The following is a 24,976-nucleotide window of genomic DNA, read 5'->3' on the forward strand; positions in this document are numbered from 1 at the left end:
GAGTTGATGAGGAGGGGGGGAGGCAGTGATTTGGTTGACACTCACAGGAGGAGGCAGGTTGACCTGGCCTCACATTTCCACTCCCTCTTCTCTCTCTCTATCCTCAGTTGTCCTCTTCTCTCCATCAGTAGCTCTGGTGTCCTCTCTTGTCCCTTTTCTCCTCTCCTCTCCTCTCCTCTCCTCCTATCCTCAGTTGTCCTCCTTCTTCCTCTCCTCTCCTATTCCCCACCTCTCATATCCCCTCCTCTTATCCTCAATTGTTCTCTTCTCTCCATCATGAGCTCTGTCGTCCTTTCTCTTGTCCGATAAGGTTTACAATTAGCTAAGGTGATGTGTTTTCAACTTGACTTCTGCACAAATGAACTGACCAAACGTGTGCTCTCTTTCATTGTATTGAAATATAAGCTCTTGTTTTACCTCTCCTCCTCCTCCTCCTCCTCCTCCTCCTCTTCCTCCCCTTTTCCTTCCTCTCTCGTCCTCCTCCAGTCCCAGATGATGTCTTCGCTCCCAACTACATCTGGAAAGGCTCCTATAACTACAAGGGCAAGAAGCAACCAATGACTTTGAGCATCACAAGCTTTAATACAAGCACGGGTAGAGTTAACGTCACGTTAACCAACAGCAACATGGAACTCCTGCTTTCAGGTGCGTCACAGGGATGCTGAAAATGCTTACAAACACAAGAGTCAGAGCGCTATTATGGAACTATTTCATTATCTCGGAAATTCAATCTCCGTTATGCTATTTAGTTCCTGTGTAAAGAGATAAGAGACAAAAGGTCTGATAAGAGTTTACAAGAGGGAAAAATATATTTTTTATGTTTTAATTATTATTATTTTATATGTAACTTGTTTATGCTGAGTCATCTCAGAACATTCATTTAAAATCTCTGCAGTGCACAATGTTTTCTTGTTGTGTTTGATGAAAGTTACGCACGCAACAAAGACTCGGCTTGTAATTAATGACTGTCAGACATCACAGATTCTTCTCTATTCGCTCTTGGGGATCCCTCATTTTCTTGACGAAGACTGGTAGCACATAAAAATCCATTGAGCTGGATGTGTTGGCATAAAGCAGGGCATGTTTATTTTCTCTCCCAATCAGCCCCATTACCAGGGCTCTCGTCTGCAGTCGAGGCATCCCGTCCATCTTCAGCGTAATGAAATATTAATGTGGTTTGACATTTTTTTGACATTATTTTCCATCATCGTGCTCTGGCCTCTCTCCCACTCACCCCTTTCCAAACACACACTCACACCCCTCACTCTGTTTTTACCCATGACATGTGATTTATACCCCCTAATTAATCTAACCCCCCCCCACCACCACCACCACCACCACTTCCTCGTTAAAATTGGACTGGGGATTGGCCAAGCGTTGCCAATAATTACATGAAAAGGTGAGTGAAGGCGCCATGTGAGCGTGTGTGTGAGGGATGGACCTGTCTGCAGACAGTGGGGAGCTCAGAGCGATGGTGGCGGGCCAAGGCTGTGCCACGTATGATTGAGGAGGCGCTGGCGCATTCTCCCAAGCGCCGATGGGAACCCGGCTGAAAAGTCATAGACTTCCTTTGGATCCTTTGCCATGTCATGCTGCTAAGTACATCTAAAAGAAGAGTGTGGTCGCTAAATCAGGACCTCCATTTAAAAACATTCGAGGCCATTTTGACTCTGATTTGACAGGATCTGTAATAAACCTCTGTGGCTTTAGAAGTCAGGGAGTGTTTTTGGAGTGTTTTCTGTTTCAGTGAGGGTGAAGAAAGGATGAGAAACGAGAAGGGAAGAGAAAGCCTTTGCAATTAGTTCTTAGTTACTCCCCTTCTTGCTTTCTCGTTTTGCCACAGGTGTCTACAAGAGCCAGGAAGCGCGTCTGAAGCTTCTTCTGTACGAGGTGAAAACGTCCACTCACACCACGCTGAGCAAGCTCAAAGAGGAGGAGTGGTCCATGGACGGTTTTGTAAGTGCTTTCTGACTGCGTGAGATCTGAGATATGCAAAGAAATCCACAGAGCTCTTCTAGAAACCTCCATCTAAATAGTGAAATCTACCTTGCCTGATGGCAATGTGGAGAAGTCAATGGTATCCTGCAGATATATATAGCCTGTAAAAAGCATACCAATAGCCATTCAGTTGTTGCTTTGTGATCATAATGTTCAACTTACTTACTTACTTACACTCATCTGCAATAGTGATATGGGTTTTTCTTGACAGGTTTTATTTATTTTTTTTATCATGCAGATTACATCCAATTAAGTTGTGGATATCTATAATCTTTGGGCTTTTAGATCGAATATCTTCGCATGAGGACCCACCAAAAAAAAAGTCCTCCTCGCCCCGAACTCCTTTTCATGGAGCTTTCAAGTCTTTTCATATTCCCCGTAGTGCCTTTGAAGCTGTCTAAATCACTGTCAGAGAGAGAGAGAGTAGCAGGCTAGCAGCTTTCATCTAATCCTCTCTCTCTCTCTCTCTCTTTCTCTCTCTCTCTCTCTTTCTCTCTCTCTGTATTCCTTTCTAGGTGTCGGCAGAACCTGACGGCGCCACCTACGTCTTCCAAGGCTCCATACAGGGTAAAGATTACGGCCAGTTCGGACTCCAAAGACTGGGTAAAGCATCATTTTGTTTCTGATTTTGCTCTAATCATTTTGCAGCCTGAGCCAAAGCACACAACTGTCTCTACTACATGTACACCACACATTCTGAACCTTCCTCAGTACACAAGCCCAGGCACAGTATTTCTTAGAAACCAGAAAACGTACTTGAGTGAGTGCTTCCCAGACTGAATAATGTGTCAAAGAAAAATATGTTTTTTCCAAGAAGCGAGTACACAAACTGAATGGCGGTTTGTGTGCCCTCATCTTCTCCTGCAGGTCTGAACATGTCGGAGAGTAATAACTCGTCCCATCCACCCCTTGGTACAAACAGTAGCTCTGTGGCCATAGCAATCCTTGTGCCTTTTTTCGCCCTGATATTCGCAGGCTTTGGATTCTATCTCTACAAACAGCGGTAAGTGTCTCCAGTGAAGTGTTGCCACAGTGTTTATGACACACATCTTGCTGTGTGAGACTCCATTTTGTTTGCTGTATTCATGCATTCTCTTTAAATATGTATATATATATATTTTTTTTTTTTATGTTTCCCCAAGGACTACACCCAAGACCCAGTACACAGGCTGCTCAGTTCATGAAAACAACAATGGACAGGCCGCCTTCGAGAATCCCATGTACAACACCAACGCTAAATCCGTAGAGGGCAAAGCTGTCCGATTCGACCCCAACCTCAACACGGTCTGCACAATGGTATAATGAAGTCTGCTCAGTGCAAAAAAACAACAAAATGAAACAAACAAACAAGCAGCATCTCTTTTTTAATATATACCAACAGTGGTGCAAAAGGCTTTCGCAGACATGGAGGGATTTTGTGACTAAAGACTGGGAGAGGGTCAAGCAGTCAGTTGTGACCGGCTGCGCTCGTATTTAAAGCACATTCTTCAGGAACCATGATTGACCATGTGCATCTATCTCGGAGGACACTGGGATTTTTTGTTGTTGTTTTTTTTTTTGTTTTTCAACGTCACGTTCTGGAAGACTTGACTTGACCAGAACTCAGAAAAATCTTCACGAGATTCTTGCGTGGAGAGTCTTGCCTCTTATTTGATCCGCACTCCGTGAGTGCTTCTTCACAGTTGACTTGGTCTTTTTGAGTGAAAAGAATCTGTAAATCTTCTTACATATATACGAGGAGCATTCACCACCTATATTTTTGTGCTATATATATTACCGAGTGGGGGTCCAGCCCTGGGAAAGGAAACAGATTCTATACAGAGTTTATAGAAAAAAAAGAGAGAAATAGTTCAAAATATGCTGTTCAAATGACTGAACGCAACACATTATAAATTGTTCATTTCCAGCTGTTGTTTTCTCTTCCTTTAAGCAAAGGTTTCATTTTTGGGTGTTCGCTTCAGTCTTAAATGCTTCTGCTGGTTCTTTGTTGTTTCTAAACGAGTGTCAATGGTGAGTAGGTGTGTTTGTACGTGAGGATGACCAAGTGGGTGGTTTGTTGGTAATGACCCCTAAGAATTAGAAACGAAGTGATTGAAGCGTGTTTTTTAAACATATCCATTTTTTTTATTGATATGACGTGTTTGTGTAATTTTTTTATTTATATTAATGCTTGCATCCCCATGACAACACATTGGACAACTGTCAGTATTTTGTACCTGAAGTCTGCAGCAAAAAAAATGTTGCCAGAGTGAGCATTATGTCATTGGGCTAATCCCTCACTTGCAGAAATGTCTGTGTGCTCAGCTATACAAAGTATAGCGTCTGTGTGCCATCACCTTCCTCAAATAGCTATATTTAAACATTTTGGAAAATTTGATAAGATAATTTGATAATTTCAATCATTAATCGCTATTATTGTTATTATTATATAGAATTTGTATAAAATAAAATGCACTTGGCATTTAAATCTTAGTCTTTTATACAAACCTCAGAACACATCGTTGATGGATAACGCATGCATGTGTCTTATGTACCGTGGCAACAATGTGATCATAATTATCCTGTAAATAAGGGAGATGAAACAGTATCCTACGTCAGTCTAACTTGGCCATGGCATTAAGCATACCCTCAAAGGTTTAGAGGTGCAGCTCCTTGCTGCAACAAGGGTCCACTTCCCACAGTTATAGGGAGACGGATAGGTAATGACCACACATGAGTCTTGCATGAACAGTCAGTCCCCATCTCTGTATATTGGCCATTGCCAAGCCTCGAATGAAGGAGCTGGGATGCTTCTCCTTCAACTTAGCAGGCAGACTTTTACTCGTGGGGAGGCCTCAACGACCACACAGCTGTCATGGTGTACACTTATCATACGTTCAAATCTCTCACACCACATGACGGTCACTTTATAGGGCGAGTCCCAGTCGGACTTGGAGCAGGCTGGCGCCGCGTTTTCAGGCCCTCGAGCTGTGAGATTCATTACAGTGCCTTTTAACGTTTCCACTCACTGCGTGTTCTGCAGACGACGGGGATTCACAGGCACATTTGTAGGGAGGGAAGGGGTTAAGACTCCCCTTGCTCTGTAGCGTCTGCAGACTTTAGGAGACGATCCTGACTTGTCCTTGTTCAGTGTCCATGCCCTTCCCCATTCAGTTCACCCAAGAGAAGAATAGCAAGGTAATTGCAATTGTGATTGAGATTTTTTTTAGAAGAACAATCGAATAGAATAATAGAAGAACAATCGAATCTCCCTTACAGACCCCCCCCCCAACCCCCCTCACACACACACACACACCCACACACACACACACCATTATCACCCTCACCTGATTTGCTTTTGGCTCTTTTGCTCTTTCGCTCTTTACATTCATTTTTCTTCAAATAGGTAAATACATTTTGTTCAAAAAGAGGCTGTTTTTTTACACAGTGCCTACCAAAAAAAAATGACAAGGAAAAAAATATCCTATATGTGTGTCCCAGGTCTGCTGCTTTCTCATTTAGGCCTAACTGCTTCATATTGTGAAAATGACTTCATTTCCAGGTCGCTTCAAGAGACCTAGTGGCTCAAATGCTTTGTGTCGCATCACAGAGCCCCTCTCAAGAATCACCCCCACCTCTTTTTTTATTATTTGTCGCTCCAACATCCAATCTCTTTTTTGCCACTTATAAATGACTGCAATAAAAAGAAAAAAATACCCATACAGTTCTAGGAATGGACTCTTTCAAGCAGACTACTCTTTGCCATACACCTGGGTACTCCTCCGATGTTAATGCATTCAGAAAAATAAGTATATATAAAAAACATGAAAATGGAACAAAAAAAGTTTTTTGTAAAGAAATATATTTTTATGAACAAATTATTTGTAAAATGTATGAATCTATTATGTAAATTTTCAATGCAATGTAAGATTAAAAAAGGCTAATTGCTTTTGTAATGTGTGGCTCCTCTTTGTAATTTTTGTTGTGTTTTATATAAATGAAAAGAAAATATGAAACTGTTGCTGTGATATTGACTATTACCACCACTGTTTCCTGTCCCCATTGTGTGGTAAGTTGCACAGTTGTATATATCTGTTATGTGTATGTTATTTACTGTTTTGAAATCGGTGGATGTTTTGTCTTGGCGGAGTATTTACTTTTAACTTTTTTGTTCCCTTTGACAAAACTCACAAAAGTACAAAGTGCATACATCCTTTCAGTTTATTTGCTCCGAGCTCAAACAGAATCCTGACCTTGACATTACCATTGCTGTAACTGAGACAGCGGAGTGGGTTGAGCAGCCGACTGGAGTAGTGGAACAGGTTGCATATAGCGTGCGAGAACATGCCTGGAGGAGACAGAACACAGACATCACTGAGATGAAAGGTAGACGGGATCTGACAGTTCCCAACGATGCTATTGGTTTTCTATGCAGTCATCAGCTCATGCTGGAGTATTTAGACTTGTCACAATACACCAGTGTCATGCAGCCTTCCTGCAGGCCAAGTGCATGTCGCTTGTTATTGATACATGTGAAGAAAAGGATTGATCCAGCCTTGAAACCTCAGATCATACATTATCTCTTGTGTATACACTGACTGACGGTTGCTCCATCAAGAAAACATCACAAATCTATTGCTCTTTAGAAAAGATCTCTGCCATTTTGTACCCCAGTAGAATTTGCCAATTTAACTTGCAGTGGTTGCCGATGACATTCTTTGCAAGACTATGGGAGAAAAAAAAAAACAGAAAATGTGTCAGGGTCTGTGGCTGGAGTCTGTTTGATAAAATCCACATGCCCTCTTCATGGTACAGTAATGAGATTCCTCTGCTGGTTGTCTCAGGGTGACACCTCCTCACAGTACACTCTTGATATCATGACCGTGTGACTCACTCTGTGAACAAAAACGCCAGTGCAAGCAGCAGTCCTCATCTTAAGGGCAAGTCTGTCAACGGCTGTCAGAATATGTCAAAGAAGTCCAAAGAAGTATTGATGCAACGTCCCCAAGCCATGGACCAAAAAAAACAATATCCACTCAGAACATGTGATGCATCAAGCTGGCCCTAATAGAAATAATTGTCTCTTTCCACTTGTGTTCCAAGTGACTCGAACTGAATCGATTCCCAAAGCCCTAAGCCATTGAGCAAACATTATTACTGCCAATCTATTGCTTGGTCATTTGTGTAATGTGGTGTGGTGGCATCTGCCTGACACTGCTGTCTCTATGTGTGATGCATGTGCAAATGTGGAGATGGCAGGCAAGCGGGCTGTTGGGGCAAGACCCAGCCCCAAGGATATCCCAGCAGGATGTCTCCCATTCTCTCTGTTTCTGCCATGGCGTTAATTACCGCGCCCGAGGCTTTGAGCGATAATCCCCATGGCCTCTTCGTCCGACCGTGACAGCTGCGATTGATCCATCATTCATACAGTGACATTTGAGCTTTTCTCGTTAATGATCTCGCCGAGCGACCGGAGGCGAACACAGGCGAGCACTCAACAGCAGAGGAGGGGGGGAGGAAAGGTCTCCCACATCAGGTGGCACTGCTCTCCAGGAAGACTTGATTAATGTAACAAGTCCACACAGCTGAGAGGGACGTGAGGGACCGAGGGACCATCATTCTGCTACATTCCACAGCTGAGTTTTGTTTGCGTGCAGCCATTTTGAATCTGACAAATTAACACCTCATACTTGTAGCCTACACTTGAGTTATAGCATAGGCCTACTTATCATCTCCAGTGATATGCATCATTTATCCAACATGAGTTAATGATGAATCTGTGTGATTATCAATGACATGCTTCACTTACCTGACAGAATTATAAATAATTAGCCATCGTTACATGAAATACTTTAGATGCACAGCATTTATTATGACATCCAGACAGGTAAACATATATGAAATAGCTATCTTATGTTTTTTTTGCCAGCTAGAGGCAACATGGTGGGCTCTCATTCCACAGACTGTATGTGGAGCCTCTGAAACTGCATGACATGCAGTAAAGCTGTATGCATCTTCAGACATCAACTAACATGCTCAGAAAAACACTGTATGTCTGTGAAATACCGCTGGGGTGGACAGCTTGCTGCTTTTTCTCATGCATATTTTATGCAGGCCTCTGCAGACGTCTGAGGCTTCAATGCCTGGCATTAAAAATACAAAAGCACATAGGAGGAACAAAGCATTCAGATGTACATGCTGAAATCTAATCGGCAAAATGTAGATTCTCTGTCACTGGGTATAGAAAAATGGAAAGAGAAATGTAAGACATGAGCCATATGTGTGAGACATGAATGTTAGCTCCTCTTAAGTGAGAGGACCACAGAGAGCGGATAGATTCAGGAAGATCTAAGAAAGTTATTTGTGTCTGGGGAATTAAAAAAGACTTCAGAAAAACATTGTTTACATTCTAGCAGTGTTAGCTTTGTTTTCATAAACACTGCTACCACAAAAGGAATCCAAACTGTCACTTACCAATAGCCTATATACACTAGGCATATTTTCTGGTTCATGAAGAGGCATATGTTTCATTCAAAAGCATACTGTATGTTACCTTAGTGAGTGAAAGGAAAGTCAGGTCCTGTAATGTAGTATAATGTAGGCCCAAAACTCCCCTAGTGTCAACAAGTCTGTTGCTCGGAACACACACAAATGGGTCTCGCTCTGTAAAGACCACCAGAGACAGAAGTAAAGAGGATGCCAAAATGAGACTGTGTGAGGAGTTATTTCCTTGGAGAATGTTGTAGCTCTGCAAAAAGGAAATGACAGCATATATATTCCCCGGGTTGTGTGAAAAATTGTTGAAAATATGTATGTGTAATAAAGAAGAATATATTTTGCCTTTCACAACAATATTACAACAACAAGATCTTCTCAGAAGAAAAAACATGTTGGGCAATGAGTGTGGAACTCAGAGCCGTTTTCTCCAATAGCAATGTGTCTACAGTCATCCCCTGGGGTCAGCATCAAGGCCTCTCAAGAAGCATGATGCGTATAGTTCAAGAAATGAACATTCCTTGGACACTTCATAAGGTTTTTGCCTCATAAGTCATCTTGGGTTCATAGTTCTTAGTCCTACAAGTATCTTGCCTATTAATATGAACATGTGTGCTCAACACACAGGTGGAGAACCGTGAAAATCAGAAATAAGTGGCCTGCTGTGTTGCTCGTATGTGGACCACATGATGAACATGATGAACAATGCTTGACCATGTCCAAGAGCCAACATTGCAGGGCCGCATTTGATGGCCAGCAGAGTGGGATGTGGGGGGGGGGGGGGTGAAAGAATGGAAGAAAAAGATCACAGACATGTGAAATCAGGTGTCATAGCGTAAGCCGACTCCCCCGCCCGTCCTTTCATCTCTGAAAATGCACATCAGCACTGGACAGCTCCAAGGAGAGCGCCGATATGGACAGATGGAGTCTTTCCGCCTGCTCTTCCTCACGTCTCTCGATTCCACCCCATTCTACACAGAATCCAAGATCAAGGCCGGCAGTAATCGGGCTGTTTGGCCACCGTGAACTCGGAGCAGACGCCGCCGAGTCTTGTTGCAAATCTAGCGGATGTGTTTTCGGGAAATGAAACGCCATGGGAACTAGATGGAGACGTAGTGCTGGTGAAGTTGAGTTATCCTGAGGAGGATAGGCCACAGTGAATGAATTGGAGATGGGCTTAACAACAGGGTGTCAGCAAGTCATGGCATTGGTTAAGGAGACACAAAAACCACATGCAAGGTGAGTGTGCAAGGACACTCACAGTCAAGACAGTGTCTTGAAGACACACACGGCTGGTGCTATACGCTCATGTCTCATGTCGTTTTGCCTCATTTCTACTTTTCCCAATCAGCATGTTTCACGTGAAGCGAGCTAACAATAGGCCATGATTGCACAGTGCTGCGGCGTAACAGTGGCATCTGTGAGTGACACTGTGCCGGTGGTTCTCATTTGTTTCTTTGCCAGGTTTCCTACACACATCTCCACCACACAGTCTGCTTTTACACTGGTGTGCGGTTGAGCTTGACCATACATGTGCCATCCCATGTGATCCCCCCCAAACACACACACACACACACACACACACACATGCGACCAGCCCCTGTCTGTGTTAATTCGCTCCCTCGCCGGAGGTACAGATTGCGAATGCACTCATGGCTACGCAGGAGCGCCACTGCAGATGTCTTCGCTGTCTCGCGCCATGGTCTGCGGCATCTGCCGCCTCTCCCGCACCGCGCTGACGAGATGCCCAGCATCCGCATCAAGCAGCATTTTCCCATTGTCAAGAAGAGGCAGAGAAAGACAGCTTGTGTGAGAGATAAGAAGAGGTCACAGGGGGGGGAGGTAAAATTTACAATAAAATACACGGACCAAAACTGACGATAGTGCATGGAGGGGACGTCACACGTGAGGCCAAGCCGCTGTTGATGACGGGCACAAGAGCCACACAAAAGGCTAATGGAAGTTTGACAACAAAGAAAACACCCGAGAAAGAAAGTTTGACATGAAAGGGAAGACGAGGTAAGGAAGGGCTAGATAAAGAAGGAGGTGGAAAAAAAGCAGTATGCTTTGAAGTTTCCCCCGTTGTTGCTCAAGGTCACTTTACTTTCCGCATTGTGGAGAGCAAGTGTCTACTGCTTTGAGATTTGATGGATGTCTCTCCTGGATCCGACATTGTGGGCGCCATATGAGAATGAATGCTCGCCAAAGCCACTGCACAGCTCGCCTGCGCTAGAGTTATGATCATTTCCAATTAAAAGTAAGCAATTTACTTGTCAGTGAGGGGTAATGGAAATTCATATGTCCCTACTCCAGATCCCCCTCTCCCCAAAGGTAATGTGTGGAGGGGTGGCACAGGAGGATGGGGGAATAAGCCCATTCATTTAAACCAAGCGCCCAGGATTTATGCAAAGGACGTTAAGAGGCGCTGCTTAGTGTCGGTGAGGGCAAAGGGAAGCATGTGTGTGCTTTGTGCATCAGGAAGAACAGCAGAGAAAAAAAAACATGGAGGATATTAAATGTGCATGAGTCAGGGAATTCTAAGGACATTTTCTGTACCTCTTACTATATGTTCACCAGTGCTTTTACATTAGCAAGTATACTTTGCTTGATGTACACCTTCAAGATTGTACTTAATATGTGGGTTTGGCTGTAATAATAGTCTGCACTGATGTACTTCATACAGCCTATACTTGTAGATGCCAGAACTTGGAACAGAGCCAGAATAGAGCTGTGAGTAACAGTTCAACTATATGCTGTGATCATCACTTGATGTGTGTATATGATGATAGTGATGATGACGACGATGACACTGACGGCGATGATGATTATTATTGTTATTATTATTTTTGTTGTTGTTGTTGTTATTATTACTATGAATTCCCACACACACAAGCCTTCAAAAACTGTTCCGGTCAAAACAAAATGACCGGACCATAAACTATTACCATATATATGGCATTTTTCATCAGATTGCCTCAAAACCTTATAATCCTTCACAAAAGTCATTTGAACACATAGAATTCATTGTGAGTAATTTCTTTGGATTTTGAGTGACTTATTCAACTTAGAAACACTTTTTTTGTTTACGGTCAAAAATGTCCGCCATAGGAAATTAATGGGAAAGAGTATAATTTTTATCCAGGAGAGGAAAGACATCTTCATACACACTCCTACAACTTACCACCAATGTTCCCACACACATGCATGCACACACACACACAGAAACACACACACACACACACACACAAACACACACATAGCTCATGTTATCACTTCATGTTCTCATGTTGCCACTTGTGCGTGTGAACAACCAATGTCCGCACACACATGCATGCACACACACACAGAACCTATACACCCACATACACACACATGTACACCCACTCACACACTCTCTCTCTCTCACACACAAACACATGTACACTCACTCACACACTCTCTCTTGAGAGGGATACAGCCGAGCGCTGGTGTGGGCAGTCTCCTTGAAGAAGACATGGCAAAAACATTTCCTTCTCCTGGGCGTCTCCAACTTATTATGCGTGTACCTGCAGGTCGATAACAGCCCGTCTCTGATTTGTAAATACTTGCAGGAGGAGAGATTTCTCCGAGGGGGGGGGTTGGCAAACAGAGACGGCGCAGCGTAAATCAGCTGCCCGCCCGGCCCGCTCTGCTCTCCAAGCTCGCCGCAGCCCTGGGTTTCTTTCAGGTGAAGGAACTCGAGGGGCAGCGAATTCCCCGCTCAGCCTGCTTGCTCATTCTGGAAGAATCCGCCCCGGTCCTGCTCCCAGACTCCAAATGAGTCTTTTTAGGCAGAAAGAAATCAATGATGGGCCACACTGTGCTCTTCATTTCTGCTTTACTGTTTCTCTATCTATCTATCTATCTATCATCTTTCAATCAGTTTGTCTGCCTGTCAACCTATCAATTTGCCACTGCCAGTGTGTCTGTCATCTGCATAATTTCTTGTCTATATCTATGCACACAGAGAGAGGGAGAGAAAGAGAGAGATACAGACAGACAGACAGAAACAGACACACACACACACACACACCACTGTCCTTTTAGCACAGCTTCCCCCTTCCTGCTACCAAGCGCGCTCCTGGAATGTGGCGTTGTCTGTCGCCTGGCTGACACTGCAGTCAGGGTGTTCACTGTACCTCCTGTCAGATCTCACTGTCACAATCACCGCCTTTTTCTGACTCGTTCGGTAGCTGAGCAGACAGAGAAATTGATTCGCAGAGGGGAGCAGTGCGGGTCTCACACTGGAGAGATCTCGTCGGCCATTCCCCTATACAGAGTGGAGTGTTGGTGACATCTGCAGGCCAATGGTGCCCTTGCTTTTTTCCAGCAGGTTATGTATGCTAGGCTATATTCCAATAAGCCTAGCATCTGAGCACTTCTTGGGACCAGTAGCTTTTGGTACATTGCAGTATGGCGCTATGTTCCATGGATATGTTGTGGTACATTGTGCCTATAGGGTCTTCTTTATTCATAAAAGCTGTAAGAATATAGTGCCTCAATGCACAGAGCCCACTATTATTATATGTGTCCTTTGTTCCTGTAGCTATTTAAGGCTTTCAGATAGGGACTGAGCTCATGGTAAACCAGATGTCATTCTTACAGTTTTTCTAAGTCCCTTTGGTCCATTTCTCAGATTAGAATTTCAATTCTGAAAACTATAGTTCAACCACCACATCATCTCATCATAAAAGCTATAAAAACAGCAAATGCTTTTGCACATCCATGATTGTGTGCAATTGTCTGCTGTTTTACATGATCGGCTGCTAATGCCATGTCGGTCAAAATGCCATTTGCCTTCTCTCACATTTTTTGAAAAAAAAAAAAAAAAAAACTACAATAAGAAATGTGGTCTTTTTTCCTGTATTACAATGAATGACAACAAACTGCAGTTCAAACGGTATTGTAATATGAACCCTGTCTGATCCCTTACAATTTCCCACATAAAGTATGTAGCTTTTTACTGTGGAAATTGATATTTGCCAAAAAGGAAATTTTTTTGCATTCACTTAACAAAATGCTTGCAGAGTTCTGTTATATTGACCCCATAGCTATTTTTACTATTTTAGTCATAACAGTGACACAGGACATTTTCATTCTGATGGCACTGACATGGTGATTGACAGAAATATTGGCAAAGCAGGAGGCACATTCCACATTTTTGCACATTTCTGCATTTCAAATCCAAATTTGTTTGTGCATATGTCACAGAATGTACTGTACAGTTTATCCTAAAAATAACACTATTAACCAGATTTTCATTTTTTTATCTTTGCTATAATAGAAATGATTTTTAACAAACAGATCTGGATAAATACATGTGGCCGCTTTCTGAAGCTTTTCTGTTCAATTAAAGCCATTTTTGATTAAACTAACCAAAACTGAGCATAAAACTCTTATATCTGGAATGTTTTCTGTCCTATCCATCAGAATGAGCCCCTTGTTTGCCTGCATGCATTGCCTGTATCTACATGTGATTGGCGTACGACTCCAATTCACGACTAAATGTATTCTTCCCCAATATATGAGTTCTAAAGCAACATGCAGCCGTTGACGGGTGACATTTAGCCACGATAAGAGATTCAATCAGAGTCGCATGATACTGTCAACATATAAAGGAAAGCAATATTTTATTGAACCAATAGACCCTTAAATATCACATATCCACACATGTAGACTCCATGCATGGCAGGGTTAATCCTCTCCCTTGTGCAGTTATAATAGTCAGCAATCAACAACAAGTCAGTGTGTTAAAAGAGCACATTTTGTTCACCAGCTTGAAGATGCTTTCGAGCACCAGTCACCATAAGCAGTCTTTCAATCAGTTTGGCACCAGAATGGCGTGGCCTTCATTTACAAATACTATCAAGATTATAATTATTATTTTAAATCCAGAAACAGATTTCATAACAACAAAACTGAACAATCATTCAAATCACATACGCACACACACATACAAAAAGTACATACATTCATTTGCATTTCCCCCCACCCCAATTCTTTTCAACTCTTTAGCCAGCCAGATTGTTCCAGTAATTGTATGCACATCAGGTTGTCTGGTATGCAATGGCCCCCTGCTGGTTGTGGTATGGAATTACAGGCAGGTTGTAGCTATGGCCTGGCTCAATCGGCAACATGTCTTCACGCCAGAACCTTCTGGAAGGCGTATCGACAGCAATGCGGTTCTGAGATGCCTTACGGAAGGCAGTAAGTCCGCTCAACTAACCCTTCCCAGATGCTATGGGGTGATCGCCCACCTCTGTGGGCAAGGTGGGGAGGGGGAGGCCAAAACGTTTCAACCGTCAGCCCTGGATGAGGTAGGGCTGCAGCTGACGCATCCTGAGGTTCTGACAGTTTCCTTTCTTAATCCTTATGGCTCTTGCCCTTCGGCTTCTCATCGAAAGACACCCCGTACTCATTCATGCGGCTTTTGTCCACGGGATAAAGCCTGGAATGACAAAGAGAGCCGCCGTGTCAAACATCCCTTTGAAGGTGTCATACACCATGCAGCTCATCGAAGACAGACACTAACACAATTGGCTCTTTGATGTGCTATATGTTATGACCCTGGGAGCTCACCATCTCTGATACAGGTAGACGAGGAACACCACGTCATCTCTGAAGCAAGCCAGACGATGGGACGTCGGCATGGTGATTATGAAGGCAAAGACGTCATCAATAAAAGTATTGAAAGCCTGGGGGGGTAAATAGAAGCCTCAGACATGCACTGCTTTGAAGACAACAAAGGATGAGACCTTGACTACAAATGCATATAAAATCACAGTGTTCTGTACTTTTGTGTGTTCCTACCTTATACATGAATGCCTTCCATGGAAGATGAGCGACTGATTTCAACTGAGGAAAATGTAGACACAAAAACAATCAGCAAGTCACATTCAACAACTCTTCGGAGGTAAGTAAAGTTGAACCACCACCAACTGACCTTGTAGTTCACAAAGAGCTGAGGTAGCATGAAGAGGAACCCAAAAGCATACACCCCTGTTCAAACATCAAGGCCCATGGTAAGTATTTCACAAAACAGAGTTGACCAACTCCAATATATTATAATATGTTCTAAAACAGTTGTTCATGACAGGCCACATCAAACACATACCGTTCACAGAGCTGTTGATGAGCCAAGAGTACCAGCTGTTGAAATGACAAACCATGGTGCATTAGACAGTGATTGTAACTGAAACAGTGACTGTATAACTCAATGAATCTGAATCTTACCTTTTGTACTTCACATAAACAAGAGCGTACACTGCTCCGCCAATGCACAGAGGATACAGCAGGTAAGACAGGTACTTCATTGCCTGTTAAGACATATAATTCAACGCTTATCTGATAGGCGAATTGCGTTTTTCGGGCTAGCAACACACTAGACACCTGTTCATCTTGAAGCAGTAGGTGAACTAACAATGCTGACGTCATGCCTTGAACAGCATAACGTTGAACAGCATGAGAGCAGCAACACTGAGGAATTTGTACCATTCTCCTGCTGTGGAGTGATTTGACTAAAAAAGTATCTTCACAAGAAATAAATGCAAATGCCAAAACCTGTTTGGGAAGCTAAAAGAGGCTGACATTAATAAAAAAGAAGTGTTGCGTTGGTGTGAATGCTTTGACTCACCAGTGTATCGTACTCCTCGGTCCTTCTCTCCGACTCGTCCGATTTCCCCAACTGTGAATGAATTACAGTTAACACAGCAGGCCGTTAGAAATCCCACTAGACCACTCAGCCACATCCCAAAATGAAGCATACAGGTTTAATCACCAGAGACCTCTATTAAAAAGGTCACATCTTATCCTACAGAAGTACCAACAAAGTGTAACCTATTTTCTGTAATGCAAGATTCTGGGCACTATCTTGGCACATCGTGACATCGGGCGGGACATAACGCGTCTTTGCTAGTGTGTGACAATCTCAGTTATCATCTTCCCGTCCGGCTTTGATTCAAACCCTGTGTCAGTTATGTCAAAGTAAATAACTAAATGTAAGACTTTGTTATGCTGTTGCCTATACAAGCTCAACATGTCCATAAACACACAGATGTTTCCAGAAAGCAGGCCACATCCTGCTGTTGCATAGATGGTCACACATGCAAGAAGCCTCATTCAATGCATGCCATGCATGAGATGCATTCATTTGTCATTATAATAGCATTGTGCCATGGTTAAAGCACTCCCAGTTTTAAAGGGAATGGGAGAAGGCACTTCCATTGGCTTATTGGCTGTTATGCCCAAAACACACCCATGATTATTTAAGAAACATACAGTACAACCATTTTGAACCATGTGCCTGGCGTCTGATCATTTTTCCGCTGTCAAACTAGCAAAGGTGGATTTCAATGCACAAACCATGCAATCAAACCAGACCATGCATTTTAAATTGTTTAAATAGGGCCCTGTGTGTGCAGCGGATAATAGTTTTGTTCTCTGTAATCATGGGCTTAGTATGTGGTGGAGGAGGATGAGTGAATGGATTAAGTAAAAAAAAGTCTAGGCTCACCAGGAAAGTTGGTCTCAAACCTTTCCAAATGATCTGGATCTTAAACGCCTTCTTGACTTTCCACACCTGTCCCCAATTTCAGAATTCAGAGTATTAGTATAGAAGGGAAAATTCCCTTCAAAGTCACTGCAAACATAAACTTGTAATGCTACTAAACCAGTATATTAAAGGCATACATAACACGATAACTACAACTAAAGCTCCAAAATGACATTTGACTAGATTAAAAAAAAACAAAAGCTATATTGTTACATTTGATTACATTAGATGAATAAATTATCTTCAACAATTCTTCCATTTAGGTGAGAGACACAGACTAACGAGTAAATTAAATTAAGACCCTATTAGCATAAGAACTCTAAGGAGCTCTGATGGCACAGCAGCTATTAAGAGAGTGGAAAGTTTTTAGTGGAAAGCAGAGGTGGTTTCGGGGGAGGGGGGGCGTACCTCGATGATGGACCCTACACCAGCAGGGATGAGCACAAGCAGGCTGGTCTGCTCATCCAGCAGGTAGAGGAATATCACAATGGTGCTGAAGCACCTCCACAGCACTACAGCAACGCAGGACAAACCACACAAATCAGTTAGTTTCAGCACGAATGCTGAGTTCTCTTCACAGCTTTTAGTCCAGGGTTGGCATTTTCCTGGTCACAATCATCATTGTGCTTTGTGCATTGTGCTTCATCTGCTTTGTTTTAATTACACTAGACAAAAATTACCCACTGAGGATAGATTTCTACACTTTAAAAAACACCCACAGATACTAGATTTTGCAAGGACACTTTAGAAAAGTCTTAAAAACAAGCATCATCAAATATGAATTCTTCATGAGTTCTGGACTGAATCGGTGTTCATTGCTGTACAGGCACTGACAGGATCAAAGGGTTTTTATTTCTAAATCTAAACGCTTTCAAAGTGGACCTGCTGTGCTGAAATAGGTCTCCTGCAGTGAGCTAAATTACTTCACCTGGTCCACGTTACTATCTTTGTGAACCGCACATTCCTCGACAGACATTACATCTAGTTCATAATGCACCAATTACCTGCTTTGCTGGACATTCCCACCATGCTTTTCTTTTGCTTCCAGAAGCTGATGTCATTTTTGAAGGCAAGAAAATCAAACAGGAGCTGGAGGAGAAAAAAAAACAATATCAGAGCACTTAATCCACTTTAAAGTCAACAAATGCACATCACTGATCCAGTCACCATGAATTGATTTTATCAGAAAATACACAGCCTCTCTAATCATTTCCACGAAATACCTGGATTTGTTTTAAATTAGTAGAATTCCTAAACCAGGAAGTAATATTGCATGGTCATACGTCTCAGGGCATATCTAGAGCAAAATAACACTAGCACTTTCATCTTCTGAGTCTGGAGCTGCCTGGCTGTGATGACATCATGGGGAAATTACTGACATACTTACATGAAAAGTGGCCACAAAGAAGGTTAGGCCGAGGAAGTACAGATTGGTGTCCACAAAGATGGCTTTGATTTCATCCGTGTCCTTTTCTGTGAACCCTGCAAAAGTAATGCCACAAAAAAGCGCTTAGAAGACAAGACGCTTAGAAACAGCTTAATCCACCACATTGTTATCCCTCTTGTGTTTTAAACTCAATTCGTCCCTTGCTGTATAATTTTCATGTGCATTAACATAATTAGCTTAGCATTCATAACCCAAATAAATCAAATCAATTTAACTCTATGAGCCCTGCTCTATTTTCAGGGCATTCTCACTACCTTCAGTTATAAGTATTTATCATGGTCATTGAAAGTGCCATTCACACATGCTATATATGGGGGGTGGGGGGTGGACTGTCCTGAATCTGGTAATATAAGAACTATGGTGGAGGAAGACTCTGGGGCTGAGCAACTTACAGAAATATGTGTTGTGTGCCTTACAGAAATAAACGCGAAATAAAATAAAATAATCTTTTATTTTGTGATGAAAAATGTGACCGGTTTCTTCTCTCACTATGACATTTCTGCGCTCCACATCTGTGACACGAACTGAACTGACCTGACTTGACCTGTGTGCACTCATGACGATTCTTTACAACTTTTTACAGCATTGCAATGAACAAAGGAAAGGCAAAAAAGTGTTTCTTTGTCAAACAAAGTGGGATGCAATGTGGGCCTTGGATACCATGCAGGAATTTGCTAGGATCTCCAAACTGGATTATGAACATGCTTTGCCATAGAGGAACATATGATAGGGTTGGATTATGAACATGCTTTGCCATAGAGAAACACACAAACATGTCGGTAGGTTGAGCCATATGAAGTTATTATTTTGCTGTCACTTCATCTGTTTTTATAAAACAGAATAATATCTCTGTCTCCTCTTTCATCTGACAAGTGTGCCATATCTATCCAATCACGGGTTCGCGAGTAATTCAAATGAGAGGGTGCGCAGGTGAACGCAGAGACTGTAAATATGATGCAATTTCATGATTTTTTACAATTTAAATACTTGATCGTACAGACAAGTGCCTAGTCTTGTTGGAATGCCCCACTTCTTCTCTGTCATGTGATAAAGGTTTCACTTTCATCTCGCTGCAACGAATAGTCCCGAAGCAATTTAACAGAGAAGAATGGGTGTTTTTTTTGACGCACTTTGCATCCATCAGCCTCTAAGGGTTAACAGGCGACAAAACTACAATGAGCTTGGTTCATGGTTCATACTTTCTTGTGTCCCACAACAAAACAAAACATTCACCACCAAAAGCAAAATCAAGCTTTCAGGCTAACAAGACATTCATGACCTCATCCTTACCAAAATGTTGTAGAGAATAGACTGCATCCTGCATATGAATCCAGAAGCGAAGCCGACCCAGGGAGATGGTGTCATAGGAGATTGTGAGGGGAACCTCTGTTGTGGTGCTGTTGATCTCCTGGGGAATGCATTATGTGTCACTCACATGCAAAAGATGTCAATTGCTTCCTTATGGTTAAGGCCTACAACTACGGTACTCCACTATGATGAGCTGGTCAGAGCCAGGAAAACATTCAGTGGAGACACCACCCAGTCTTCATAGGTTGAGACATACATACCATCAAGTCTTTCACTCTGTTGCTCAGCTCATCCACAAACAGTAGTGGCAAATACACCATCTTCTTCCCATTCTGATATCTAGAAAAGGACAAATATATAAATAAGGTCAAGTTTTCCTAATGGGTGAAGGCAAAATAGGTGGTGGTTAATGGTATGTGACGAAGAAGTGTTTTTTTTAATTACTCACACTCTCAGGTAACGATGCACGTCGGCCGGCAACGCACTGCGGTCAAACACAAACTCCTCTGACACAATGTTCAGGGTTAGCCGTGTGCGCCAGTGGGACACTGGCCGGTCAGCCCCCGTCCCTGGCTTCTGCTGCTCCTTAGCCTTGGGAGGAGAATGTCTGTGCTTTATTTTTACATTTCAACTGACCACACCAAAACTTAAATGTGTGGGGTCCCACGTGAATCATTGGCCAGACATGACTTTGACCCTTTGTGAGGAGAGTTCATGCCTGGGGACGATATGACATTTTGGAATTGGACTGTGTCAAATTGAATTTGTGTAAACAAGAGCTTTGACCCACAATATGAAAAAGTTCCCCATTTCTGAAGCACAGTGCGTCCTATCGTGGACAGTTTTGTCATTGACTATGCCTAGGAGTTCAAATAATAGGCGAGTGCAGATGCACGCCTTTAATGTCTATAAACTTTGCGCCTCTGACCATCCGTTTCTGATCGCCAAAATAGAGAAACAATTGGTTTACTTACTGGGCCCTATCACATTTAGGCTAGATTGTCCCACACAGTGGTTCCCACAAACTTTTTCCATCATTCCCCACTTTGGAGGTGTATTTTTAAGCCCCACCTGACCTCATCACCCAGAAAATCGTAACGTTGAAATGTTATACATGTCACATTTTGGTTCCACGTTACATTTCCTGTCTCAGTCACCTGGATCTGATGGTGCTTTAATTTATATGTAGGCCTGTCTATGACGCCTATGATTATGTGTGGCTTTCATTTATGTAGGCCTGTCTATGACGCCTATGTTTATGTGTGGCTTTCATTTATGTAGGCCTGTCTATGACGCCTATGTTTATGTGTTGTTTCAATGTATGATTTTCCTTGTCAAAAAAGAAAGGCACAAAATAGACACATTTCCTCCTGCTTGTGGCGCCCCACCTGTCATGTCTCCATTCCCCACAACCGTTCAGGTCTTGTATATCGGTTCCACAAATTGTAAGGCAACAACTAGGCCTACTTGATACATGCTGTATTATAATGCTGGTGAATACTCACTTTTTGTTCCTCTTCACCTGCTATCAGGCTGACCTCTGGGGGTTTAGGCAGCATGTAAGTGGTCAGCTGGGTCACCTGGTGAACTTGCCGTTGGTCCTGCCAGGGAGACACCCCTGCTTGGTGCACAAACACCATGGCAAAGAGGGTTCCATTTTTCCGAGTCTTCTTAGGTAGGGTAATGTTTACCTGCCTACAGAAAGAAATGTGCGTTTCAGTAAAGTCAAACCAATTCAGACCCAATTTAAGTTATTTGTCACATAAAATTACACAAAGTCCATAGTGAACTGCTTAGTTCTCTTCAAAGTTTACTAAGATCCAGATCAGTTGGAAAGGTTTGAGATCAACTTTACTGGTGAGCTTACTTAATCCATACATTCCTCCTCCACTACCACATACTAAGCTCATAATGACAGAGAACAAAACTATAGTCCATTGCACACACAGGGCCCTAATTATCAAGTCTTAGTTCTGACTTAAATGGCTGTGCAATGCATACGTTACATAGATGTAAATAACAAAAGAAATCATGTCATGTGCTCTAGGTACAGTCCTCATTCAAGATGCGCGTAGACTGTGGATAGCAGCTATTTCTCAAGTCTCTCAGCACTGGCTGCACAAATGTACCTGAACAGATCATTCAATTGCAATCAGTAGGCTGGTTTACCTACCAATTTCCTAGTCAAATACATGCACTGGTGGTTTATGAATAATTCTCCTTCTGACAACTGCAAGAAGGTAGCCAACCGCGTCTTTATTTGCACCCCCATACCTCTCAAATTTGGAATGCAAGTCGAAGTCTTCCTCTCTCAGAATGAGTGTGTGCCCGCCTTCCGCGTTTTGCTTCACAGACGTGTACACGCTCAGCTGTAAGCAATGGAAATGTCAAAAAATGGTCTCCAGTCACATTTTCACTAACATGACGTGTCAATTAATATTTCGCGTTTCCTGTAAATTAGCATGACTAGCCAACAAAATGATCACCCCTTGGCTTGGGTTCGTGTAAATTAATATGATGGGTAATGCATGGGAAAAGCAGGCCTATAAGCATTTTTTTTTTCAATCTGAAATGTCGAACTGTATCAAGGAGAGGAAGCGTGCTTACCTGCAGACGCGGTTTTGCTGTTAAATAAGGGCTGATGCAGTTGTCACTTTTAGGATCCTCACATGGCTTAGTGTATACAATGCCATACATCACCCAGCAAGTATGCAGGACGTACACAACGAATACACCTATAATTAGGGTTGTAAATGAGGTTTTGTGAAACATTTTCCTATCGCTCTTCAGTGGTCTCAGTCTGTGCACGAACGGATAAAATACTGAAACAGCAAACGTTTGACTGCAAACTATGTAGTAAATAATAAACTATGTATATAGGTAAGACGAAAGATCATAAACAGGTCAGCTATCTGAAATGCCGGTGGGTACATTACTCCAGTATCTTGGCGTTATTGCATGGTCCCAACGAAAGCTTGCTGAATGCTGACCTGCTAGGTATCCAGCTAACTTGTCTACTATTGCTCTACGCCATAATAAACAAACAATAAAGCAATATTAACTAGCAATAACAGGAAATGCACATATATATATATAAACGTTGAGCCTATCGTATGGTATGCACTGGTAGACTGAAGTAAAATTCGATTGAAAATAGTGATATCGGCGTGAAAAAAACCACTTCCTCCATTCGTTTCCTGGTGTAGGCGTGTACGCACAAAGAGCATGCGTACAATTTTTACGCCTCCACAAGGGGAGTGTTCATTATGCACGCCGGGCAGATTTATATCTCCCATCGTCTACCAGAGGTGTTGGGTCACATATTTCATCAAATATTTGTCAAACGTGACTCCGCAGTCAATGACAACATGCAACTATTTCAGTTAAGAGTCTTAACTCACGCACTCCTGTTTGAAGGCTTTTCCAAGGCTTCAGTAGGCTATAACATCGATAACAGAATTTCTTTTTAAGTTGACCCTTGGACCATGGTACTGTAGGCTACAACCTGTTATTTCTGCACTATTTGTTAACAAATGGACTGCCTCACCCTGGCCTCACTACTTGATTGTTTTTGTTTCTGAAAAATCACCTTGATAAGCTTAAGCACCAAAGATGTATTGCACTGGCATGTATTTTTATTGGTGTAAAAGAGGTAATCCTACCCATACAAAAATGTGATATATGGCAATATATGTAAATCACATATATTATGTATATGTCAATGTATGCTTCACACATATAAGTCACATATATACACATACATGTCAAATATATTTCAAAATATAGCAAAATTGGCCGTTTCTATATATGTCACATATTTTCCCAGATATACAAATATATTACAAATATATGTTAGTTGCATATATGTTAATATATGATAAGTTATGTATTTGTACGCATACTAGGGATACCAATATATTGCAAATATATGTCTATGGACATATATTTGCACTCATATAAGGTAAATATATTGCAAAATGTATGTAATGTTCTGTGTCACATTTATAGAAATATGTCACAATATATGTATCAGAAATATAACATTGTTGATGTTCCAAAGAAAACACACAAAATATTTGTTTAACCTTTTATTAAAGTTTAGTTTTTCTACACAAACAGTGAGTACACTCTCCAGGTAGAAACTTGTTTCCCCTTTATGGAAGTGGCACACATTGATTTGGCATATGCAGAATGTACTCCGTGTTCTCAGGGCAGCAGTCCTCACAAATCACCACCTGCAAACAGGGAACAGAGAAGATTAATATGCTGTAAAACACACAGAACATGAAAAGACCATCACTGAAGCACTACTACCTTCACATGCATCTTTAATAAACACACACCTTGGCACAAGGAAGCTTAAATAAGGGCTATGAGATGAAGAACATGTAGCCTAATGATCCATACATCAGAATACTTTGAAAAGATTTGGGAAAGATTCTTGAAAGATTGGAGTCTTTTAACTAATGCCCCCCATTCAAGCTTTACTCAAAAGACTGTCTTTCAAGAATCTTTCCCAAATCTTCAAAGTCTTCTGTTGTAAGGATGGCTTAACACTACCCTTCACAAACTAAAGATCCATTTAGGCCTACTAACATTCACGTTAGCCTGCATGTTATTAGCAGCCACTTTAAATATAGCTAGGTTAGCTAACTTACTCACACCTGATATTTCATTCAAACTAAAACTTATATTCATAACGACATCTCAGACAGGCTTGTTGTTGGATATGATGTTAACTACCATTCTAGATATTCCACATAATGGTAAAGTTAGTTAATGGAAAAGTTAACATTAACAGCTAACATCGCTAACGTTAGCAATATTAGCTCGCTAACATTATCGATAGCTAATTGATAACATTAACGTTAGCTAATTCTAACATGATGGTTAGACTGTTAACAAACGGATTTGGTTAACATTACATTATAAAAACAATATTTTATAACTAATTCCCATTTACTAAAGGCTTTCTTACCTTGGATATGATGACAGCAGAGTTTGTACAGCTTAGGCTACACAGTCGGATGCATGACAAAAAGTGACGGTTGAAGTCACCGTGGTTGGAGTTCAAATGTCAGTCCAGGGTGGGGGATGGGTTTTGCTGTGTACGCATGCGCATATCAAGATGCGATAAGCATCCGTTATATTTAAAGGAGAATTCCGGTGTGATATTGACC

General features: G+C 42.0%; 2 protein-coding genes and 1 long non-coding RNA gene across 5 annotated transcripts in view; 1 reads left to right on the top strand and 2 right to left on the bottom strand.

Annotated features, from left to right (window-relative positions):
- The window catches only part of csmd3b (CUB and Sushi multiple domains 3b), a 387,713-nt gene extending 381,836 nt beyond the window's left edge, over positions 1 to 5,877 (top strand). Inside the window, 5 exon segments of the mRNA XM_042077517.1 lie at positions 487 to 645; positions 1,844 to 1,956; positions 2,514 to 2,601; positions 2,866 to 3,001; positions 3,141 to 5,877. Coding sequence (XP_041933451.1) covers positions 487 to 645; positions 1,844 to 1,956; positions 2,514 to 2,601; positions 2,866 to 3,001; positions 3,141 to 3,300 — 656 coding nt within the window. The 3' untranslated portion in view covers positions 3,301 to 5,877.
- Positions 5,878 to 14,090: 8,213 nt separating this feature from the next.
- On the bottom strand, positions 14,091 to 23,011 carry clptm1l (CLPTM1 like). Of its 3 annotated transcripts, none has more exons than XM_042076964.1 (18): positions 22,733 to 23,011; positions 22,404 to 22,531; positions 22,071 to 22,165; positions 21,302 to 21,491; positions 20,245 to 20,387; positions 20,057 to 20,135; positions 19,779 to 19,896; positions 18,429 to 18,523; positions 18,046 to 18,130; positions 17,450 to 17,553; positions 17,003 to 17,068; positions 16,124 to 16,174; positions 15,724 to 15,806; positions 15,605 to 15,639; positions 15,434 to 15,489; positions 15,301 to 15,345; positions 15,070 to 15,185; positions 14,091 to 14,938 (listed from the first exon to the last, which is right to left on the bottom strand). In XM_042076964.1, the coding sequence occupies exons 2-18, from the start codon at positions 22,491 to 22,493 to the stop codon at positions 14,854 to 14,856; spliced, it is 1,536 nt and encodes a 511-aa protein (XP_041932898.1). In that variant the 5' UTR covers positions 22,494 to 22,531; positions 22,733 to 23,011; the 3' UTR covers positions 14,091 to 14,853. The 3 variants fall into 3 exon arrangements, with proteins under 3 accessions (XP_041932898.1, XP_041932896.1, XP_041932897.1); XM_042076962.1 differs by having other exon boundaries at positions 22,921 to 22,939; XM_042076963.1 differs by having other exon boundaries at positions 22,404 to 23,011.
- An 860-nt stretch (positions 23,012 to 23,871) lies between these two features.
- LOC121695827 lies at positions 23,872 to 24,888 on the bottom strand. Its single transcript, XR_006026174.1, has 2 exons — positions 24,775 to 24,888; positions 23,872 to 24,031 (listed from the first exon to the last, which is right to left on the bottom strand). It is a non-coding gene; the product is annotated as an uncharacterized LOC121695827 (long non-coding RNA).
- Between the last annotated feature and the right edge of the window lie 88 nt (positions 24,889 to 24,976).

The sequence above is a fragment of the Alosa sapidissima genome, chromosome 21 (assembly GCF_018492685.1).
Source record: "Alosa sapidissima isolate fAloSap1 chromosome 21, fAloSap1.pri, whole genome shotgun sequence".
Classification (NCBI taxonomy): domain Eukaryota; kingdom Metazoa; phylum Chordata; class Actinopteri; order Clupeiformes; family Clupeidae; genus Alosa; species Alosa sapidissima.

Bases quoted from the DNA above. Each gene is read 5' to 3' on its own strand.
- clptm1l (XM_042076963.1), bottom strand. From the start codon at position 22,568: ATGTTTCACAAAACCTCATTTACAACCCTAATTATAGGTGTATTCGTT. The intron at 18,524-19,778 runs GTAAGGATGAGG...TTACTTTTGCAG, and splicing joins CTATTCTCTACAACATTTTG to GGTTCACAGAAAAGGACACG. The intron at 17,554-18,045 runs GTAATTGGTGCA...GCGTTGCTGTAG, and splicing joins GGGAATGTCCAGCAAAGCAG to TGCTGTGGAGGTGCTTCAGC.